The sequence below is a fragment of the Giraffa tippelskirchi genome, chromosome 3 (genome assembly GCF_054371585.1).
Source record: "Giraffa tippelskirchi isolate mGirTip1 chromosome 3, T2T-mGirTip1v1.2.pri, whole genome shotgun sequence".
Taxonomy (NCBI): domain Eukaryota; kingdom Metazoa; phylum Chordata; class Mammalia; order Artiodactyla; family Giraffidae; genus Giraffa; species Giraffa tippelskirchi.
Window position 1 is genome coordinate 42,402,705 of NC_137277.1, and position 16,349 is coordinate 42,419,053.

The 16,349-nt window shown below is 48.5% G+C and overlaps 1 protein-coding gene across 3 annotated transcripts in view; it reads left to right on the top strand.

Annotated features, from left to right (window-relative positions):
- The window catches only part of MYO18A (myosin XVIIIA), a 100,723-nt gene that overhangs the window by 4,764 nt on the left and 79,610 nt on the right, over positions 1-16,349 (top strand). For all 3 annotated transcript variants that reach the window (XM_081580281.1, XM_081580282.1, XM_081580279.1), the window contains exon 2: positions 7,516-8,596. In XM_081580281.1, coding sequence (XP_081436407.1) covers positions 7,598-8,596 — 999 coding nt within the window. In that variant the 5' untranslated portion in view covers positions 7,516-7,597. The remainder of the gene's footprint in view (positions 1-7,515; positions 8,597-16,349) is intronic.

Sequence of the window (16,349 nt, forward strand, 5' to 3'; positions counted from 1 at the left end):
TCTCCTTTGATTCTTCCAAAATCTTTGTCTCTTTCCCAGAGTATACATTTTTCTATACATGTGGAAATACTATACATAATACACATGTATATATATGTACACATATACATAGCTTAAAAGTTCTTAGTAAAAATTATATACTATCTGGCAGCTTTCTTTTTTCATTAAACAATAGAGTATAGAATCTTTCCAGGTCAGTATACACAAATCTACCTCATTCTTTTAAATAACTGTCTAGTTCTACAATTACAGCTATTACCCTAGTGATGGATATTTAGGGTGACAGAATTTTGCTATTATAAACAATGCTGCAAAGATTAACCCCATTTATTGTGTGAATATATCTATAGATGTCCTATAAGTGGAATTGCCCTGTCAAAGACTATATATCTTTAAATATTTTCATAGATACCACAAACCTGCCCTTCTTATATCAATTTATATTCTCATCAACATGCATGAGACACTCTGCTTTTCATCCTCTGATTGATGTTATTAATCTTGGTACTTTTTACTAAATTGCTAAGTGAACACAGTATATCTCTGTTTTATTTCACACATCTGTGATTATTATTGAGGCTGAATACCTGTACATGTTTGTTGGCCATTTATATTTCTGCAACTATGAATTGCTTGTCCTTATCTTGGCAATAGTTTTATCGGGCCTCTGGACTTGAGCCAGAGAGATCCAGCTTGGCCCTGTTCTCACTGGCTTGCCTTCACTTCTTTAGGCTTTACTTTCCATACACAAAGGTCTTGTCCAGCATTAAGACTGTTTGTCTAGGGAGTTCCCTGGCATTTTGGTGGTTAAGACTCTGAGCTTCCAATGCAGGGGGCACAGGTTCCATCCCTGGTTGGAAAACTATGATCCTGTGAGCCTCACATCACACTCAAAAAAAAAAAAGATTCTATGTCTAGACTTACTTTGTGCTAATAGTTGTTTGTGTACTTTATCACCCTCTCTACCATCCCATTTAGATGGCAAAACTGTCCCCTGTTACTATTGGGTACCATTTTTGAGGGCTTAGTCTGAGCTAGGCATTTTATGAAAGGTATATATATGTATTTCATTTAATTCCCATACCTTAAATGGCAGGTACTATTATCTTGTTGGAGAAGACTCTTGAGAGTCCCTTGGACTGCAAGGAGATCCAACCAGTCCATCCTAAAGGAGATCAGTCCTGGGTGTTCATTAGTAGGACTGATGTTGAAGCTGAAACTCCAATACTTTGGCCACCTCATGCGAAGAGCTGACTCATTTGAAAAGACTCTGATGCTGGGAAAGATTGAGGGCAAGAGAAGAAGGGGATGACAGAGGATGAGATGGTTGGATGGCATCACCAACTCAATTGACATGGGTTTGGATGGACTCTGGGAATTGGTGATGGACAGGGAGGCCTGGCATACTGCGGTTCATGGGGTCGCAAAGAGTTGGACATGACTGAGCGACTGAACTGAACTGAACTGATTATCTCCATTAAAAAAAAAAATGACTTAAGTCATTGCCTTAAGTGACTTACCCAAGATTGCATCAATATTAACTCAAATTTGTTCTCAGCTTTGTTAGCTGATACTTGAAGCCTAAACTCTTTCATGAATTTTATTTATCTTTATATTCCCTGCATTTGGTAAGGTGCTTGATAAATATATACATTTCCCCAACATTTTATCACAAAGTTCTGCAAACATTTTTAAAAGTTAGAATTTTACAGTACCTTCTAGATTCTACAGTGAACACTTTGTGTGTGTGCTTAGTCATGTGTGACTCTTTGCAACCCCATGGACTGTAGCCCACCAGGCTCCTCTGTTCATGGGATTCTCCAGGCAAGAATACTGGAATTGGTTGCCATGCCTCCTCCAGGGGATCTTCCTGACCCAGGGATTGAACCTGAGTCTCCTTCGTCTCCTGCATTGGCAGGTGGATTCTTTACCACCAAGCCACCTGGGAAGCCACAATGAACACTTTACTATCCTGTTCACCACATCTTTATCCCTTGATACAACCTTAAGCCATATTACTTTTTTTTTTCTGCCACACTGCGTGGCTTGTGGGATCTTAGTTCCCTGACCAGGAATTGAACCTGGGTAATTGCAGTAAAAGTGCTGAGTCCTAGCTACTGGTTCACCAGGGAATTCCTCCATCTTACAGTTTTGATGCATCTCAAAGTAAATAACAGACACGAAATATACCTTGCCCCCAAAACGTTAGTATACATATCAAACTAGAGTTCAGTATTTGTTTACAATTCTTTTTGTCTTTTGAGTATTTCATCCAACGTAATGCACCAATCTTCTTTGATAACTGTTACAGCTGTTAACCCTAGTCCTTATCAAGATATGTAACATGAACATCACCCCAAAAAGTTCCTTCATGGCCTTTCTCAGGCAATTACCACTCCCAACCCATCCCTGCTTCCCAGAGGTAACCACTGTTCTGATTTTTTTTCACCATAGGTTACTTTGACTATACCAGAAGTTCATATAAATAGTACCAAACCAGTAGTTCAAGGCTTCTTTTACAGTCACTTAAGAGATGGAGAATCCCAGGGACAGAGGAGCCTGGTGGGCTGCCATCTATGGGGTCGCACAGAGTCGGACACGACTGTAGTGATTAGTAGCAGCAGCAGCAGCAAGAGATGTTTTTGAGATTCATCCTTGTTGTGTGTACCAGTAGTTGTTTCCTTTTTGTTGCTGAGTAGTATTCCATCATATGACCATGTAAATTGAAGTGATGCATATTTGTTTTTTGTTTTAAGTTTTATTTATGTATTTATTTTTGACTGTGTTGGGTCTTTGTTGGTGCACTTGGGCTTTCCCTAGTTGTGGCAAGCAGAGGCTACTCTCTAGTTGTGGTGCCCAGGCTTCTCATTGAGATGGCTTTTCTTTTTGTGGAGCACGGGCTTTAGGTTGCAGGGCTTCAGTAGTTTGGCACTTGGGCTCTGGAGCACAGGCTCAATAGTTGTGGAGCACAGGCTTAGTTGCTCCATGGCATGTGGGATCTTCCCGGATCAAAGATCAAACCGGTGTCTCCTCCACTGCCAGGTGGATGCTTTACCACTGGACCACCAGGGAAGCCCGATACATGCATATTTGAATTGAATGGTCCTTGTCTTCAAAATGCTTTATGTCTTAATGTGATAAAGCAGCTGAGTTGATTGAGTCAATGGTATTCTGCTTAGATTTGGGGAATAGTAGGGTCAACATGGGGAACTTCCCAGATGGTGCAGTGGTAAAGAACCTGCCTGCCAATGCAGGAGACGTGGGTTTGATTCCCTAGGCTGGGAAGATTCCCTGAGGAGGAAATGGCAACCTTCTCCATTATTCTTGCCTGAGAAATCTCATGGACAGAGGAGCCTGGCGGGCTACAGTCCATGGGGTCACAAAGAGGCAGACATGGCTGAGCGACTGAGCACACACATACACACACAGGGTCAAGATGATTCAGGTACATATCCTAATTTGTATACATACCTTTCCTCCACTTAAAATTAGGAAAGACCTCCTGGAGTAGGGTGAGGGATGAAAGGCAGAGAAGCGGATCAAAAAAAGGGAGTGAGAGATGAAGGGGAGGTAGGTAGAAACTGCAGCCTGAAAGGAGTGGGGAGGTAATAATATCATTGCTACTAGAGACTTTGAACTTGAGGACAGGAGATATTTTAAAGTCCAAGGTCTACAGAAAGTTGACAGAACCCAGGTCTCTGGCGAACTAGGCTTTGAGACATAAAGGATCAGCTGTGGCTGTATTGCAGGCCTGACCCTGGAGGGGGACGCTGTCAGTAGCTCTAAACGTGGGGCACAGGAGAGAACCCAGGCCACAGCCAGGCCTGGCAATTGGAGGGACAACACTGAGGAAGGGGGATCTTGTGAGCTGTGCAGATAACAGTGGCAGGACAGGGGGTGATGGGAGAAGGGCTGAAATGGATCTAGTCTCCAGAGGCCCCAAGGATTGGGATGAGAGAGGGGTGACTTTGGCAGAAAGTTAATAAATAACCTGTGTCCACAGGAGACTTAGATATTTGGAATTTTAGAGCTAGAAGAGACCTAGATCATGTCGTCCAACCTTGAGCAAAGTGACAGGTTCAAGGTCCCCCAGTGATTTGTTGGCAGATCCAGGCCTAGATACCAGATCTTCTAACATTTCCTGCCAGCACCATCCCCCTGTGCTGCTGCTGTGACCGTCTGCAGTTTCTGCCGGTTGCAATGACAGTGAGGGACAAGCTTTTGCCAAGACAGCCCAAAGATTCTAGAATTCTGGGGGCTGTTTTCCGTTGATACCGCTCCGATACCTAGCCCCCAGCAAAGAGCCAGGATTGGGTAAGGACTGCAGAGTGAGAACTGGAGACCATAAAAGGTGTCTTGGTGGGACAGCATTGGAGGCAGTTGGGTTCTCTGTGGTTGAACTGGGGCTGAGATACTGGTTTGTCCCCTCCAAGTCCCCAAGGTGGGTTTCTTTCCCCATTTCCCCCACAGATCCCTCTGGAACCATCTTCTAAGCTAGACTTTTAAGAGCATGCAGGTAGTGATGGGTGAGAGGTAAGATGGGCAAGTGATCAGCCAGAGATCCTTCATCCTAATATATGGTAGGTCTGTCCACATCCCCATCAGCATTCAGGAAGAGAGGGAAAGACTCCTATGTTGAAATAGAGCCCTGAAGAGATAGTGCCTGATCCAGGCACTCCGCCACCCTATATCAGTCCAGGTGCAGCTGCTGGCCAAGGCTGTTCCAGGATTTGTACTTCTTGGGCCCTTAGATTTCCTGGCTTCCCACCCCCAGGTACTATGCATGGAGAAGTAAGAACTTAACAATTCAAAGGGAACTTCGTTTTATCAGGTAGAAATTGAGGTCTGAGGGGGAGAAGGGTACCTGCTAGGTCCACAGAGAGCTAATGGCCAGATTTCCCACCTCTTTGAATATGCTCTACAACAGAAGAATTCTCTAGGCTTGTGCTGCCCAATCTGATGGCCACAAACCACACAGGGCTGTCAAATACAGTAAGTCCCTTACTTAAGAACCTTCACGCTGCAAACTTTCAAAGATACAAATGTGTGTGCCAGCCCCTATATGCCAGCTGTTGGTTGTATTGTACTACTATACTTTTCAAGGTGCAGTACTGTTAAAAGTAAACATGTTTTCTTTATTTTTTGTGTTTGTTTTTTATCTACATATTATTTATGTGGAAAGTATTATAAACCTATTATAGTACAGTACTATATAGCCAATTGTGTTAGGTGGGTACCTAGGCTAACTTTGTTGGACTTGTGAACAAATTGGACTTACAAACGTGCTCTTGAAACAGAATTTGTTCGTATGTAGGGGACTTACTGTACCTGAAATGTGGTTTGTCTGAATTGAGACATGCTCTAAATGCTAAACACACACTGGATTTTGAAGACTTAATATGGAAAAGAGAATGTAAAATATCTCAATATTTTTATATAAATAACATATTGAGATGACAATATTTTGGATATATTTACATTAAATAAAGTGTATTGTTAAAGTTAATTTTACCCATTTCCTTTTACCTTTTTTTTAAAATGTGGCTGCTAGAAAATTTACAACTCCATATATGACTTGAATTATATTTCTCGTGGACAGTGCTGCTCTAGAAAAGCATACGATGATCTCTCAGGAGCCACATGGGTCAGGGTGCTGGGTGGAGCAGAAACAATCGACCAGCATCCCAGGGCCCTTGGGCATTCCTGGCCCTTGAAGCCTTCCTAGGCACTGTACCTGGGTTGGGAATCCTTTTCAGTAGAATGGGGAGCCTGGAAGGCCCTCCTGGTTGTGAGGATGGGGTACACGGAGAGGAAGGGCCTCTCCAGGGCTTGGCCAGAGCTCACTTCTGCAAAGAGTAAGCTTCTAGTCTTGGGTCTAGAACTCAAAGCAGGAAGTTTTCATGGAGAGAGAAAAAGTTACATTTAATTTCTAATTAGGTGGTATGGCCTACTTCTTGTTCCCTGCTGGTTAGAACAAGGAAAGCTCTCTCAACTCCACCCCCACCAGGTTTTTCTCAGGTCCTGTCCCCAGTCCGGTGTGCCTGGGGATGGGAGGAGGTTGGTACCATAAACACTAGAGCTCTGGAGCTACGTTTTTCTCTCCAGCTGCCACAACTTACTTCCCAAGGCTATATTTAGGTGTTGGTCTGGGGAAAAGGATGTGAGTTTTTCAGGATCCTGTTTATCCAGCAGACCCCACCCCACCCCCACGTTGCAGCTGTCTGTCCTCTTTTCAGTCTGGAACTTCCCCCTTATTTCCCTCCCTGCTTCACTGTGGGTGCCCAGGCCCTAGAAAGAAAACAACATTTGCCATTGAATACTGCAGTTGCCACCTACTAGCTGTGTGACAACTAACATATACTTAATTTTCTGAGCCCTGTTTTCTCATTTGCAAAGTGGAGATAATGATACCTACCTTGCAGGGATGCTGTGAGGTTCAAATGAGATAGCGTAAAGGGCCTGGCATTATGCCTGATGAGTGGCAGTCATTAAATAAGTGTTGGTTCTTTGAGATCTGTCCAGCGGTGGCTCAGGCTGCTGCTTCAGGGATAGCAGGTTTAGGAACAAGCCCAGGAGAATGTGATGTCTGGTGCCTTAATGGACAGTGGCTGTGGGAGGTCACTTGCCTTGTTCCTTTGTGTTTGAATCTTAAGTTAGGTCCCAGGTTGGCTTGACGGCATCCTTTTTTTAAAAAAAATAATGTTATTGATTTATTTTTGGCTATGCTGTGTCTTCGTTGCTGCATGGGCTTTTATCTACTTGCGGTGAGTGGGGGCTTACCCTCTAGTTGTGGTGCTCAGGCTTCTCATTGTAGTAGCTTCTCTTGTTGGGGATCTGGGCTCTAGGGTGTGCCAGCTCTAGGGCCCCCGGGCTTCAGTAGTTGCTGTACATGGGCTCGGCAGTTGAGGCTCCCAGGGTCTACAGCACAGGCTCAGTAGTTGTGGTACACGGGCTAAGTTGCTCCACGTGGCATGTGGGATCTTCCTGGACCAGGGATTGAACCTGTGTCTCGGTGTACATTGGCAGGCGGATTCTTTACCACTGAGATACCAAGGAAGCCCCAACAGCATCCTCTTAACTAGGAGGTTAGAGCTCCCAGATGCCACTGCTGTGTACACCTAAGCATGGGTCTATCAGGGATTACAGGAAATGATAGACTTTGGAGTCTGAACTTTTACAAACTTATCTCGTTTCCTTATTTGTGAAATGGGAGTAATGATAGACCTCTCCATGGCATCACCAACTCAATGGACATGAGTTGGAGCAAACTCAGAGAGATAGTGAAGGACATGGAAGCCTGGTGTGCTGCAGTCCATGGGGTCGCAAAGAGTTGGATACGACCTAGCGACTGAACAACAACAAGAACACCCAAGCAGTGTTATGAGGGTCACCTCGAGACAGTACTGAGTGAGACAGAGCCCCTGGCTGGCACTCAGTGACGGACAGTTGTGCTCATTGGTTGGCCATGTCTGGGCTCTGCTGGACTAACCTCTCTCTCTCTGTTTCTGTCTGCAGCGGCAAGGGCGGGGCACGAAGGCCCTGTACTAAGCACCTGTAATCCTCTGGGGGTGCCACCCCTGGAAACAGCGCCCCCACCATGTTTAACCTCATGAAGAAAGATAAGGACAAAGATGGCGGGCGGAAGGAGAAGAAGGAAAAGAAGGAGAAGAAGGAGCGGATGTCGGCGGCGGAGCTGCGGAGCCTGGAAGAGATGAGCCTGCGTCGTGGCTTCTTCAACCTGAACCGCTCCTCCAAGCGCGACTCCAGGACGCGCCTGGAGATCTCCAACCCCATCCCCATCAAGGTGGCCAGCGGCTCGGACCTCCACCTGACGGACATCGACTCGGACAGCAACAGGGGCAGCGTCGTCCTGGACTCGGGCCACCTGAGCACAGCCAGCTCCAGCGACGACCTCAAGGGCGAGGAAGGTGGCGGGCGGGGTTCGGTGCTGCAGCGGGCGGCCAAGTTCGGCTCCCTGGCCAAGCAGAACTCGCAGATGATCGCCAAGCGCTTCTCCTTCTCCCAGCGCAGCCGGGACGAGAGCACGTCGGAAACCTCCACCCCCTCGGAGCACTCTGCCGCCCCGTCTCCGCAGGTGGAGGTGAGGACCCTGGAGGGACAGCTGACGCAGCATCCTGGCCCGGGCATCCCTCGATCAGGACCTCGGTCCCGAGCCCCGGAGCTGGTGACCAAGAGGTTTCCGGCTGACCTGCGTTTGCCCCCGGTGCTGCCCCCGCCACCCCCTGCCCTCCGGGAACTGGAACTGCTGCGAAGGCCCACAGGGGACTTCGGCTTCTCCCTGCGGCGCACCACCATGCTGGATCGGGGGCCCGAAGGGCAGGTCTACCGGCGGGTGGTGCACTTTGCGGAGCCCGGCGCGGGCACCAAGGACCTGGCCCTGGGGCTGGTGCCCGGTGACCGTCTGGTGGAGATCAATGGACTCAAGGTGGAGAACAAGTCCAGGGATGAGATTGTGGAGATGATCCGGCAGTCTGGGGACAGCGTGCGGCTCAAGGTGCAGCCTATCCCAGAGCTCAGCGAGCTCAGCCAGAGCTGGCTGCGGAGCGTGGAGGGACTCGGCAGGGAGCCAGCCCATGTGAGTGTTTGCCTGGGCAGCCGGGGGTGAGCAGGGACTGGGTATGCTGGCCTCTCCTGCGTTTGTACCTGGGAGGATGGTTGGGGTACCCAATAGCTATCATCAGAGCCTAGCAAGTGAGGGGTGATGCGGTCCACTCCTTGGGCTCCGGGACAACTTATCTGGCCTGTGGGGACAAGTGACCCCAGCAGATGTGATACACCGCAATACAGACTGTATGATACCTGTATGTCCTGAGCCCTAAATTGAGGCATTGAGAAAGCTAACATGTGCCACTTCCAACTATGAGAGTCTGGACTACTACTAGTCCAGACTGGTATGTGGACTAAAATATAGGATTTCCACTTTTTTATGTATTGGAGGTGAAAAAAAGATGAATTATTTTAAATCAGGTCTCACATGGGACATCTATAATGTGCGGCTGCTTTAGTAGTAGTTCTTGGGGAGGTGACTGCAGGCCTCCTTTTACCCCTGAGCAACTGAGGAGCTGAACACCAGGTAAGGTTGCAGAGATAAGCAGGGGCCAGATCATGGAGGACCTTGTAAATAATGGTAGGAGTTTAGATTTTACTCCAGTGAAATGGTACCATTGTAGGGTTTTCAGCAGGAGAGTGACTGGATCTGATTTATAAAGATCACTTGGGCTCCAACAGTCTTTATTATCTCCTGAAAGAAGAAAAAGCACAGCCCTGGAAAGGCAACAGGGATCTAGCCTACAGAGATAGTATGACCTGACTGTCCCTGAGATCTCAACTCAGCCCACATGTATCCAGCCCACATAAAACAGCCATGGAAGGGGTGACATAGGAGCAGAAGACTGAGATTAGATGTGTGAGCAGGTCTCTAGGGGGATGGGTATCTCCAACCCCAGGGGACTTTTGATAGGGTAGCTACATATCAGTTTGGAATGTTCTGCCTAGAGACAATCCATGAGGGATAAGTTGGCTCTAGCTCTCCCTTTCTCCTGGCTGTGGGTTTTAGGATTGTCCAGATCTGGTCCCTGCTGCCTGACCACTACATAGCCTGGCCGGGACCTTTCAGCACTAAGTGACCGGCCAGATGTGTCAAAGTCAAAAGTGGGAGGAAATGCTAAGGAAGCAGGCAGAGTCCCCGTCCTAGCTTTCTCCTGGGGAGGGGAAGTGGACGCTCGGTTTGCTGTTCAGTCTGGCAGCATCTCAGGCCTGGAGGGCCTGGGAGCGGCAGGGTTAGGCTCTGGCAGGAAACACTGGAGTCAGGTCCCCAACCTTCCTCTACCCTGGGGCTGGTGGGGTCAGTCAGGAAAGGGTCATGAGTGGGAGGGAGCCTGTCATGGAATCCAGGGGAGGAGTGGAACTCATTTATTCCAGAAACACCCATCAAGCACCCACTATATGTTAGCCATCAGACTAGACTGAACTCAAGGAACCACAGCCTAGAGGGAGTAGTCTTATTTCAGAGCCAGAGATCATACCATGATCATACCACGGGTCTCTCTGCTTTCTACCAGGGTAACATTGCTTTTAACAGATGGAATTTTCTTCCTCTTTAAGAATGAATCCCCTCTGGGAGATTGTTGCCAGCTCCCTGCTGAACCACAGCACAGGCCTCTGAGGGGCCCTGGGCCTGGCATCCCAGATGTTGTTCAGTTTTGTCCTTATAGCACATGGATCGTCCTGGCATCTCACATCTCCCAGCCACTCTCCCTTCCCAGCTAGCTGCTGCTGCCTCCTCCCTGGGGAAGTGGATGGCTCAGCTGTCAAGGCCCTGGTGGATCCCGCAGTACAGCAGGTATCCCTGAAAGGCCAGCTTGCTCTCACCCCTGTGGGGCAAACCCAGCTGATGCCCAGAGGACATCTCCCTCCACCTGGGTGTTTGGGCAGGGGAGGTAGTAGAAAGCCCCATCATCAGGAGTCTCTTGACAGGTTCAGAGAAGCCCCTGTATCTTTTCCTTCTCTGGCTCTGAAATAAAGACTACTCCCTCTAGGTGGTGGGGACTCAGGCCACAGCAGAGAGGATCAGATTGAGCCCAGCATACCAGTGTCCTGGGACACCCCCCCAGGGCTGGTGGATGAGTGTTGCAGCCTCTTCTGGGACTCTCATCCTTTATCTCCTCCTCTTCCTCCCACTCCTACTCCTGCTCCTTTTCTTGGCAGTGATTCTAATCCCAGTTCCATGCCAAGAAAAGAGTCTTCCCGCCTCTTCCAGGCTCCTGGGCGGGGAACCCTGACAATTCCAGCCCCACAGGGACAGCTCCTGGCGGCCACTCTGCCCATCAGGCCGTCCATCAACTGTGTCCACACGTCGCCTGTCCCCAGGGAGCTCTGAGGGAGCTGGCTAGCCATCTGTTCCCTCTCGGCACACAGATGTGGGCCATGGGGCCTTTTCTCCGCAATCTCTTCAGAGGGCCCCAGGGAGACACAGCCCCGTGGGTTTCCTTCTCACATGGTGTGTGTCCAGAATGCTCGCTTCACACCTCCTTCGTGTGTCCCTGTGGCTGCTCGACAGGGTTCCACTGGGAGCAGGGGTAAGCTCCGGCAGTAGGATAGACTTGGGACCTCACAGGAATCACTTAGCTGGCCCGGGAGAAGCAGCTCTTCTGTGTCTTTTCTTCCACTCACCTGCCTATGAAACAAACATTTGTTGAGCACTTCCTGTGTGCTCGGTCCTGGGGCCCAGCACTGAATAGTACATAACCCCAGCCCCAAGGAACTCACAGTCTGGTGGGAGAGATGCTCAAGCAGCAGACAAAGACAGTGCTATTTGAGAAGCTCAATGACAGAGGGCAGGACATGGTCCTGGGGAGCACAGAAGAGGGACTTCTAGTACAGCCTTGGGAAGGAATGAGGGAGAACCGATATCTGGGAGGGAGATGAGTGTAGGGGAGACAAGAGGAGGAAGAGAAAGGCTGTAAGACACATGTCAAGATCTGGAGACTGGAGAGAATGACACATTTGGGGAATAAGACTGGGGGATTGTGTGGGGACAGTATTGAGAGGAGCAGCAGGAGAGGCAAGCAGGAAGCAGGTCACCAAGGCCCTTGTGAGTCATCTAGGGAATGCGAACTTTAACCTAAAGGCACTGAAGCGATTTAATTAGGGAGTGATGGGAACAGGTTTTTGAAAAACCTCTCTGGCTGCTTATGGAGAATGCTTTCAGCTCTAGCAAGGATAGCTGTGGGGAGACTAGTGAGGGAGCTGTAGTATCTGAATAAGATGGACGGAGGCCTGAATTCGGGTGGAAGCAGTGCAGATGGAGAGACATATCCGACAGGAGCAACTGAAGTAGGCTCTGTTGTCTTTTTTATTTATTTTTATTTAAAAATTTAAAAAAAATTATAGTTGATATACAATGTTGTGTTAGTTTTTGGTGTTCAGCAAAGTGATTCAGTTATACATGTGTGTGTGTGTGTGTATATTTTTTTTTCAGATTCTTTTCCACTATAGTTCATTACAAGATACTGAATATCGTTCCTTGTGCTATACAGTAGGACCTTGTTGCTTATCTATTTTATTTGTATTTGTATTTGTATTTGTTAATCCCAAGCTCCTAATGTATCTGTTCCACCTCCCGCTTTCTCCTGTGGTAATCATAAGCTTGTTTTCTATGTCTGTGAGTCTGTTTCTCTTCTGTAGATAACTTTATTTATATCAAATTTTTAGACTCCACATTTAAGTGATATCCTAGGATATTTGTCTTTCTCTGACTTACTTCCCTTAGTATGATAATCTCTATGTTTATCCATGTTGCTGCAAATGGCATTATTTCATTATTTTTTATAGCTGAGTAGTATTCCATTATGTGTGTGTATGTATGTGTGTATAAATATAAATATATATATATCACATTTTCTTTATCAGTTCATCTATCCGTGGACATTTAGGTTGCTTCCTTGTTTTGGCTATTGTAAATAGTGCTGTTATGAACTTAGGGGTGCCCTGTAGTCTTGTCGATTGGCTGGTGTGGGAGAAGGAAGAGAGGAGGGGTCAAGTGTGATGCCAGATTTAGGGGAAGAGGCTAAGTCCTTTCTTCAGCTCCTTAGGGAAAATGTTTTAGGACATCTGTTTGAGGATCAGTTACTCAAGTTTTCTAAAGGCAAAGAGATCCTTGAGTTGGTGAAATTGGAGGAGGTGTTGGTAATATTGAAGATCTTAAAACTGCAGTTGGTTCAGAATTCCTTCCTCCAGGTCATGAGTCTGTGTGGGCAAGTCAATACTCTTTAAGAAGGGGCAGAAGCCTGTTAGAGACTAGGACCTGAGAGAGGGGTGAGCCGGTCCTTTCTGTTTATATTCTCATTGGAACTTCACAGGAGACAAATATGGTGTCTGAGAATGGAGGGTGTTTCTGCTGAGCTCAGAAAAGCCTACCTGGCTAAACCCTGGCCAACATGTTTGTCCCCCTGCCACCAAGAGCCAGAGGAGCTGGCCTGCATGGGAGCCTAGAAAGCACTGCTCCCCTAAGCTTTCGAGGATGTGGTAGGAGGGGAGAGGTGGGTGCTTAAAGGAAGGTGTATCACTCCCTCCCATCCAAGGCTGGTTTCCTGAACCCTCTCAAGCTGTTGGGCATTTGCCTGAGATCTGTAGTCCAGTCTCTTCTGTTGGAACTTGGGGTTTGTACTCAAAGGCTGTAGGGCTGTAAGTTTCCTTAAGAGATCATCATGTCCATCTAAAACCACCTCCACACTCAGGAGAATCTGAAAGATAGCATTTATAGTGTAAAAAACATGGACTTTGTAGACAGAAAGACCTGTGTTTGCATTTTCCTAAAGTTACCAAACTTTTGTGAGCTTTAGTTTACTTACTCCTTTAAGCTTTTTAAAAAAATTTGCTTGGCTGTGCTGGGTTTTAGTTGCAGCATGCAGGATCTAGACCCCTGATCAGTTGCAGCCTGTGGGATCTGGTTCCCTGACCAGGGATGGAACCTGGGCCCCCTGCATTGGAAGGTGGAGTCTTAACCACCCAACTACCAGGGAAGTCCCTCCCTTAAACATTTAATGAATCTGCTTAGGGACTAGCACTGTACCAGGCATAGGGAGATTAAATAAATAAAATGCAATCTTTCCTTGAGGGAGCATGCTGCTGCTGCTGCTGCTGCTAAGTCGCATCAGTTGTGTCCGACTCTGTGCGACCCCATAGACGGCAGCCCACCAGGCTCCTCCGTCCCTGGGATTCTCCAGGCAAGAATCCTGGAGTGGGTTGCCATTTCCTAGACCTAAGTAAAGAAATGCTACCAGGTACCGTAACTGCTATCACAGGTCTGAATAGCTATGCAGTAGGGTGAGGAGGAGGAAATGGCCAGTTCTGCCACGGGAGAAGAGGTGGCAATTAGGAGAGGCCTCCTAGGCAAAGTGAGCCATGACCATTCTAAACGGGCTCTATTCTTTCCTCCCAGAAGTTGAGAAGACTAACTCAAAGAAGTATGCACACCCAACTAACTACAGTTTTCTCTGCGAAGGAGAATAAGACTGGAGCTAAAGGGAGACTTGTTTTTTATTCTGCATACCATGCTCTGTGGGCCTTTGTTTAAGATAAACATGTTTGTGTATTAGATGATGTCACTTATTAGACTTGAGCAGTAGTAAACGCTCAGGGAGACTAGTTCCCTTCCCTCTGCCCAGTCTCTAATACCATCCATGGAAGGCAATTTTACAGCCTCTGTGTTAATGAGGGCCTTCCCTAGTAGCTCAGCTGCTAAAGAATCTGCCTGTAATGCAGGAGACCCCAGTTCAATTCCTGGGTTGGGAAGTTCCCCTGGAGAAGGGATAGGCTACCCACTCCAGTATTCATGGGCTTCCCTGGTGGCTCAGACGATAAAGAATCTGCCTGCAGTGTGAGAGACCTGGGTTCGATCCCTGGGTTGGGAAGATGCCCTGGAGGAGGGCATGGCAACCCACTCTAGTATTCTTGCCTGGAGAATCCCCATGGACAGAGGAGCCTGGCGAGCTACAGTCCATGGCATCTCAAAGAGTTGGACATGATTGAGCCCACACACACATGCTACATGTGTTAATCAATTCATTCTAGTGCTCTCCCATTCTTGCTCCTGGTAAAGTTTTCTTTCCAATAGGACTCCTAACACTTTTGTCCAAACTCTCTCTGAAGCTCTGTTCTTAAAGACAGCCCACTGGTGGGAGAGGTGGGACACGGGTGCTCTCTTGCTTTTTCCAGCATTTTAGAGCCAGGCTTCTCAGACCTGCAGGCGTGGTCCTCAGTGGCCTTGCGGGGGACTGGCCAGGCAGGATTGTCTGCATTTGGGAGAAGGCTATAATGGAGGCCCTGGGAAGAAACGGTGTGAGCCTCCTCATCCTGGTCCCCAGGACCCCTGGGTGCTGTCAGGAGTGGGACCCAAAAGATTCCAAGGGGAGACTTGAAACTATTGCTTCCTGGTCTGCCAGGCTGGCTTCTGGGCAACAGGCTTTCCCAGGGGCTTCTGCTGGTGGTGGGGTGGTGGGGTACTGCCTGAGTTCAGTGTTCTAGAATGCCCTGTTCCTACTGCTACTCCAGGGCATGTTCACTTCATTTTATGCCAAAGTTCCTGGCATCAGAGTCTCACCATGGGAGGGCCTGGTTTGGGGGCTCAGGGTAGAACCCAAACTGTTCTTTTGGATATATGAAAGGCAGGTGGGTAGGTTCAAGGATGGTGAGTGAAAGGTCTTTGGGAGCATTTTGGGGGATTGTCTGTCCTGGATTAGTGGTGTGCCTGGGACCAGCAGAATAGTGTGGTGGACTAGGTCACTTCCATTCTGCTAGGTCTCCCTTCTGTCTTCAGGGATCTAGTCTGCCTTTCCCCTAGGGAGATGCTAGATGAACAACAGCCCCAGAGTGCCCTGGCCACCCAGCCCGTGGGTGGTGGGCACAGTGCCCAGGCAGCATTGGCATGGGTGTGGGTACATGTCATGGTCACTGGTTGTTTTCACAGGCACAGCTTGGAGCCCTGATGCAGGGGCAGGGCCTTGATGGAGGTAGGCTGCTTCAGCCCCTTCCATCCCTGGCCAGCACCCCTCTGGCCCACCCTGATCCCCCAGACCACCTTGGCCTCCTCTCCTTTCTGATCTCTTTTATTTATACTGAAATGGTTCTGGAAAATACCAGATATGCAAACACCAAGACGGGGGGAGGTGGGTGAGGAGTGGGGTGAAGGGGTGTGTGTGTGTGTGTGTGGCGGGTGGGAACACAAGTATTTTAAAAATGCTGCAAATCTCTACAGCATTTCCCAGAAACCACAAGCACGCGTTCTGCCTGCCAGCAGGGCTCCCGCTGCCCCCCTACCCTGAGCTGCTGGATTCTCCTCACTGGAGCCTGGGGTGGGGAGCAGCGTTGTGGGGGTGGGGATCAGTGACCCGTTGGGGTGGGGGCTCCCCTGCTGCCTGGGCAGGTTGCTTGGCGCCTCCTTTGTCCATCTGGGCAGCGGGTGTGAATGTGCCCTAGGCCTCTGCAGCACCCTGGGCACCCACCGTGCCAGACAGGCACTGCCAAGGAGTGGAGTCATCATGGTCCCCCACCCCTTGCTGTGCTGTTTGGGGGGCCCCCAGCCAACCCTCGAGTCCCATGTGGTGTTTGGCAGCAGCTTCTGTTCTGTTAAATACAGGGGACAGTGTTAGCAAAGCTTATTTTTTCAGTCATTGACTCTAGTTGGGTTGGGAAACTATTTCCTTAGACCTGGGTCACTGCTCTGGCTCCCTTCACCTCCCGCCATATGTTCCTCAGAATCAGGGCATGGCGTTCTGCCCTGGCCTGGCTCACCCGGCCACTCTGCACAAACTCTGTGGCAGGAAAGA